Genomic DNA, 7,035 nt, shown 5'->3' on the forward strand with positions numbered 1-7,035 from the left:
AGTACAAGCGTTTCCTAAACAAACTACCGACGCTATAGACGCTGGACAACTACTCATCGTCACTCTCACGCTCAAAGGTCCTCCTAGTCAATGTGGGAACCCTCATCGTCGTGCTGGACATCCTCCTGCTGAAGAACCTCGTTGTTGGATCTGACCTTAATCACCCTGGAGGGGCCAGACTCTCCTCCTTGCGCTCCGCCTTCTGACGCTCATGGCCCCTCTTCCAGAAGAACTCTGCCTCGTACTGCACAAAGTCCCGATTTTCCCTCACCATTGTCTCCTCATCGCTCTCCCGGGTGTCCCACTGCTCCAGAATGATGAGGGGACCACTCTTCTCCTTGAGGGACACAATGTTCATAGGTGGATCGACGAACTCCGCCATCGCCTAGGATTTGATCTCCGGGAAGTTGAGCTTGTGCTGCGGCCGGCCGAGCATCCAGCAAGTGGTGTCGAAGGCTTGCGTGATGACCTCCGACGTCTTGAAGGTGCCGAGCCAATGGTGTTATCCGCCCACTACCGCTTCGCGACGTAGCGGCCGGACTATCGCAACAGAACGCCGCGATAGCCAGACTTCGGCGGCATCCTCCTCGGTTGCAGTGCGGCCGTGCGACGGATCCGGTGGAGGGACGAGGAGGAGCTCGATCAGGCAGTAGAACGACGCAGAACAACTCGATTTGGCGGCGGGACGATGAATAGCTCGATTGGTTGTGCAGTGACAACGAGAGGTGGTGGATTCGCCGACAGTTGATTTGGGTGGTTGCGGCGGCTGACGATTTGGCTGGATTCGGCCACAACTCTGGCGGGAAAGCGGTTGCTGGGCCGCCGCGGGAGGGAGGGGGAGGTGGAGATTTCACTCGGCGGTTGACGTGTGTTGCTGGGGGAGAGGTTGTGTTTTAGGTTTGCAGCGGCCGTGCAGCAATGCAAATTTACATCACTTGAAGGATATTTCTTGGGCTGCCTAAAAGTGTGACCACATAATTTTAGGTTGAAGGCAGGCATCGATTAGAGAGAAAAATTGGACCCAAATGCCCTGAAACAGTTTTTTGGGCAGCCAATGTAAAATCTGTTTTTGGAGTCTTGGAGACGCTCTTCAGAACAGGAGTTCACTTCCCAGTTCCGCATCCCGCAGCCTCTTCCACACTTCACTTCACCACGGCCACCCGCTCCCCTCCCGACTCCGACGCGGCGACACCATCGCGCTAGGGTTAGCGCCGGCGACGGCCACCGCCACTCCGCCGCCCGCCCCTATCCCGGCCGTCTGCTCCTCCCCCGGACGCCCCTCCCCCTTTCACGCGCGCATCTAGGGTTAGCGCCGCCACTCCTACCCCGGCGGCTCCTCTCCTTTCCCGGGTCCCGGACTGCTCCTCTCCTCCTCTGACCGCTCCTCCATTGTTGCAGGTGGAGGGCGAGATGACCAGCCGCAGCTGCCACCTCTCGCCGCCAGCGGGTCCGCCGGAGGACGACAACCTGCTCTGCGAGATCCTCCTCCGCCTCCCCCCGGAGCCGTCCTCCCTCCCGCGCGCCTCCGTCGTCTGCAAGCGCTGGCGCTGCCTCGTCTCCGACCCCCGCTTCTGCCGCCGCTTCCGCCGCCACCACCGCCGAAACCCTCCCCTCCTTGGCTTCTTCAACAGAGACAGCGACCTCTTCCCCTTCGTACCTACTCTTGAGCCCCCAAATCGTGTCTCGCCTGGCCGCTTCTCCTTGCAGCGCCGCGAAGGCGACCGCTTCATCTCCCTTGGATGCCGCCATGGCCTCGTGCTCATCCACAACGTACGGCCGAACAAGGTCCTGGTGTGGGACCCCGTCACCGGCAAACAGCACCACCTTGCCATCCCCCCTGAGCTTGTGATACATGCGGAGAACACAGCCATCAATGGGGCAGTGCTTCGTGCTGCCGGAGACATCCAACAGTTTCATGTGGTCTTGACAGTGGTGGACAACGTCGACAAGCAACACAAACGAGCGCTTGCCTGGCTTTACTCTTCCGAGACCAACTTATGGGGTGATCTCGTCTCAACACCGGTTCCATTCAAGGTTTCCACCTCGGATATTTTGGGTGATGAAGATGATGTCACCTTGGTGTTTACGGGAAAGCCCGCTGTGATGGTTAGGGATTCTATTTACTGGATTCTTGCTGGGAATTTTGTTGGAATTCTTGAGTTTGATTTGGAGAAGCAAAGCCTAGCTGTGATACGGGTGCCAGCGCATATGCTTGAAAATGGGTTTTACCAGTTCTGGATTATGCGGGCAGAGGGTGGTGGTCTTGGTTTACTGTTGCAGAAAGATCAGAGCTTCCAGTTATGGAAGAGGAACACTGATCGTGATGGTGTTGCTTCATGGGTTCTTGGAAGAACTATTGAACTGGACAAGCTACTTTCCCTGAATGGAAATGGCAGCCAAGTCATACTAGGGTTTGCTGAGGAGAATAATGTGGTGTTTGTGTGGACACACGGTGTCCTCTTTATGGTCAATCTTGAGTCTTTGCAGTTCAAGAAACTTGGTGAGACCAGAACCCTTTCTCACTATCATCCATTCGAAAGTGTCTACACTGCAGGTAATAGTATGCCTTCAGATATCGGTTGTAACAAAACGAAGCCAATTTTTGATAATCGGTTGACAGAATTACTGTTCATACTCTTTCGTGTTAGGTTAACAATTTTAACTAAGTGTCATATCACTTGTTTCCTTTACTGCTTGATGACCTCTTCAACGTACAACAATTTCGTTTCTGTAGTATTTCTGTTCTGATTCTTGTGCGGTGGTGTTTTATGTACTCCCTCCGATCCATATTAATTGTCGCTGGTTTAGTACAAAGTTGTACTAACTTTGTACTAATCAGTGACAATTAATATGGATCAAAGGGAGTAGTGATTATGATATAGATTTTTTTATGTTAGTGGTATCTTTTTTTTTGTATGCTTTGTAGTCAGGTGTTGGGTTGAAATTGGTCTACTGTTATCTTTATTTCTGTATTTTTTGTTGTTCAAGTCGGAGCTAGCAAACTGCCTTTTATCATGTTATTATATCAATATTCATACAGTAAAAAAATGAACAACAAACTGGCAAATTATTTTTGTAATATTGATGAAGTAAATTTCCCTCTTGCATGCTGATTCACATATCCCTATATAATGGTAGTTTCAGTGCATAGCTGCAGTACAGTTTTCTCTCTCAAGATCAAGATATTTAACAGTTGGAAGTTGAAGACAACTGCGTGAAAAAGTAGCTTGAACCAACTGACATGTCAAATAAGTAGCTCAATAGACACAGTTAGAAACTTAAAGCTAGTTCTATTTCTTTCATTTAATATTTATTCTATCTGCTAATCTTGAGTCCATATTGTCAAATTTGTTTGTAATTGGCGAATAATTGTTCATTTTATCACTTTTAGGAGTCTTTATTGTGAGTAGCAAATATCCATTTGTACCAGGGAAACTAATGCTGAATTGAGTAAATTCTAATCTAAATAGTCTTGTTCACCTTTGTTGCTAGGATTTTTAGTATTGATGTATTACTTTGATTTTTAGCCTAATTTATTGAAGATAATGTAAATCTGAATAGTCTTGGTCATTTCTGTTGCTCGGAATGACCTATATTTTATTTATTCCAATGGGGCTCTGGTTAACTTGTCTCTTATGACTAGCTGATTGTCTGAGTGTGCATCTTCTTCATTTTTACGATAATAATCAGTTTATACTGTTTTCGGTATATTCGTTAAATTTAACAATAGGTGTGGTTTTGTTTATCTATTGCCAATCTTGTATAAAACTGTTTTTTTATTCAAACTACAGCTATGAGTTTATCTAAACATCTTGTTGATGTCTCCTCTTGTCTATTTGGCTATTCTTTGGAGTGCCATTGATTGTTTTGACTTATGCTTGCAGAAACCGACATTGGTCGTGGACATGATGGAGTTGATCTTTCACAGCACATAAGATGATTATCTAGTTAGGTATGCTACTGTGATGTACTTGTTGAGCAGGTAAGCTTCTGAACCTATGTTGAGGTATCTGAACTGTTCTTTAAAAAAAATGTATTGCTTTCCTATTTACTGCCATTTCTCAACTACCAAATGGCAAGAGAGGACTCTTTAAGATTTTCTATTCAACTCTTTGCTTAGCTATTACCCACCTGTCCACTCATATCAACGCTTTCCTGGCAGGCTGCATCTTGGATCTTTTCTCCAGGCCCTGCTCCTCACCCTCTTCATGCCTTCATCAGCTGCTCTCCATTTGCTTCCTCATGCCATTGCCCACCTACCTTCTCTATTATTTGTTGCTACCACCTCACTATTGGATGAGGAACCTTTCCTGTCCATCCAGCTGCCTTGCTTTCATTTACCTCCTCTTTGGTACTCCCCTGGTTCCTACTGTTAGTGCAATTTCTTCTCCTCTAGCTCCTTAGATGTTCTGATGACTGAGGACCATTCTCCTTTTTGTGCATATTTTAAGTGGCAACATAATGAAATGCATCCTCTTTTGTGTCCGTCATTCATTTTTTTACCCGCCTTTGATTAGTTCTTCATGGCTATAGATCTATCAAGTCCTAGTGTGATTATATGGAGTAGTTGGTAACTGACAATACCTGAACACTTGCTTCATGCTTTCTTTGTTACACAGGGTTATAACTATGCCATTTGACATTTCACATCGCTGTTTATTTTGGATCATTATGCTACCTAGTGAACTATTTATTGTCAGGAGACTCGAAGAGCATGCTTTCATTAATTTTTAAAGTACATTTTTATCCTTTTCCTTTCAGTTTTCTTGGATGATTATTCCAGTGTTGGGTGGTTTGCGTAAATATTTTCTCAGCATGTATGATACCTCTCAGCTTAACATAATTTGTCTGGTTCAAATTATATGCATCTATGCGTTGTGAGCGGTCTATGTTCTTCACTCTTGGCCACGTCAGATGTTTAACACTTCATATTAAACACATGATCAAAATGGCATGCCTAGATTCACCATAAATACTAGTTTCGTCATGAATATTCTTTTAGTGTTCGGAGTATTGATTTTGATGCTGTGGAGATGGCATCTATTTTGGGCCGATGGAAGTGTGTCTATTAATAAGATGATGCATGATCCCTGTGGCTTCTACTGCATGATTTCAATAAAATTCAATTTGTCAGCGACTAGCTAGCTTGTGGGCAGGGGTGCGTGGAAGTTAGCTATCGACGTGCCAGAACCACGAGTTGGTTTTGAGATCTTATGGGTTTCAGCTCTAGCCTACCCTAACTTGTTTGGGACTAACTACTACTCCCTCCGTTCCTAAATACTTGTCTTTCTAGGCATTTCAACAAGTGACTACATACGGAGCAAAATGAGTGAATCTACACTCTAAAATATGTCTACATACATCCGTATGTAGTAGTTATTTGAAATGTCTAGAAAGACAAATATTTAGGAACGGAGGGAGTATAAGAGTGGAAGGTGTAGCAGTACAAATGAAGTGTTATCATGTAGCTTTTTTCTTTTTCCCACGTTGGTTTTGTCCAACAATGCCGAGATGATTCAGTTTTGGAGCTTTCGGCACAACACTGGTGAAAGTTAACTTTTACTGTTGTTTGAGTCATACCAAATTGAGAGCTATGGCTTTAATGACTTTTCCGCTAATAAATTGTATATACAAATTGGTTTGGCTGACGAAATTCTTTGCTCCGCAGGTACCTAGGATTACGTTCCGGTGGCTGTGATGCAGAAATGGGTTGTGCCCTGTGTAATGGTCAACTTTGTAATGAATTCTTCCATTTTGTGCGCCGTGCTCAACCCTGAAATTGGCCCTCTGATGGTCAACCGTGAAGTCTGACTCGTAGGACTTCATCGATTAATTTGTTGTGAATTTACTGTTTCCTATCCAGTTCATGAAGACACGGTGACTTGCTCGGATTAATGATTAGTGTCGGACACTGTCAGTTAATCTTTGACTCATTTGCTCCTTCCAAGCAAGGCAAGCACCTGACAGCTGTCTAGTAGCACTTGTGTGCGCGCGCGGCCTGCGGCATTTGCTTTGAATCTCTGCTTATATTTTATCAGGTTGAGATTTCAACTCTAAATCGCTGCTTATGTTCTGTCCCATGATACATGTTCCCTTTTCTATTTGGTACAGTCCGTGCGTCTGGTGCGTGTAGGTTTGTTTTAGGTAAGAATTTGTATCAGAACAAGATACCATTGCTCTTGCTTGCGAGTAGCAGGGGATGCCTTCTGTAGCTTGGATTTGTACCATGGCCACTCAGGTGCCTGAATCCATTGTTGTTGGAGAAGAGACAAGACTATAGCATGAAGATAAAACTAAGACTGTGTTGCGTGGAAAACATAAAAAACTATTCTGAACCAACAAAACCTATTCTTTTTTTTTTTTGAAATGAACAAAACCTATTCAGAGAGGCCGCAGTTTCAGTATCTACCTTTAGAAGCACAATAAGATATTTAGATTACATGATGAAAGTATTCCAAGAATAATTATTTTATAAGAATGACAATATTGATGGAAGACCATTTCAGAACTGAAGACTAAATATCTAAGGGGGACACCAAATCCACGAATGCAAAGGATATAGAAAATGTAATTTGAATATCGAATGATTACGCCGTGCCAACTAATGCGGTTTTGGAGAGTGGGTGCAAACTGCAAACCAATAGCCGTTTTTACCGATGTACATCAAAACCAAATGGAAGCCAAGGCATATTGGCATGGGTTCGATTTTGGCACATCATATTTCAGCCCATGCATCATATCTCAGCTAATACATTGCAGGTATGTGCAGTCTTAACTCAGTCAACGGTATTATCCTTTTGGCACCTCTTGTTGAGTTTAGGGTTGCAAAATCAAGATAACTTTTCGTGGCGGAGCTTCAACACAACACGATTTGGGAGAGGGCTAAATAACTGCTAAACAGAGTTGAGGGGGGCTGATAGTGTATTATGTTAAGAAAGACCTGATAGTGTTAAATATTATGTTTTTAAGTAAAGAAATAAATTTAATTGGTAGGGGGGGGGGGCATGGCCCCCTTTGGCCCTCACTAAGCTCCGC

The 7,035-nt window shown here is 44.7% G+C and overlaps 1 protein-coding gene across 5 annotated transcripts; it reads left to right on the forward strand.

Moving 5' to 3' along the window:
- Positions 1–1,106: 1,106 nt before the first annotated feature.
- LOC119314437 lies at positions 1,107–6,017 on the forward strand. 5 transcript variants are annotated; one of them, XR_005152318.1, is made up of 5 exons: positions 1,107–1,305; positions 1,399–2,554; positions 3,885–3,982; positions 4,163–4,735; positions 5,669–6,017. XR_005152318.1 is itself a non-coding variant. In XM_037589150.1 (4 exons), the coding sequence occupies exons 2-3, from the start codon at positions 1,411–1,413 to the stop codon at positions 3,938–3,940; spliced, it is 1,200 nt and encodes a 399-aa protein (XP_037445047.1). In that variant the 5' UTR covers positions 1,107–1,305; positions 1,399–1,410; the 3' UTR covers positions 3,941–3,982; positions 5,669–6,017. The 5 variants fall into 5 exon arrangements, 2 of the variants coding, with proteins under 2 accessions (XP_037445047.1, XP_037445048.1); XR_005152319.1 differs by having other exon boundaries at positions 4,163–4,351; XR_005152320.1 differs by having other exon boundaries at positions 4,620–4,735.
- Positions 6,018–7,035: the final 1,018 nt, after the last annotated feature.

Source organism: Triticum dicoccoides, chromosome 6A (genome assembly GCF_002162155.2).
Source record: "Triticum dicoccoides isolate Atlit2015 ecotype Zavitan chromosome 6A, WEW_v2.0, whole genome shotgun sequence".
NCBI classification, from domain to species: Eukaryota; Viridiplantae; Streptophyta; class Magnoliopsida; order Poales; family Poaceae; genus Triticum; species Triticum dicoccoides.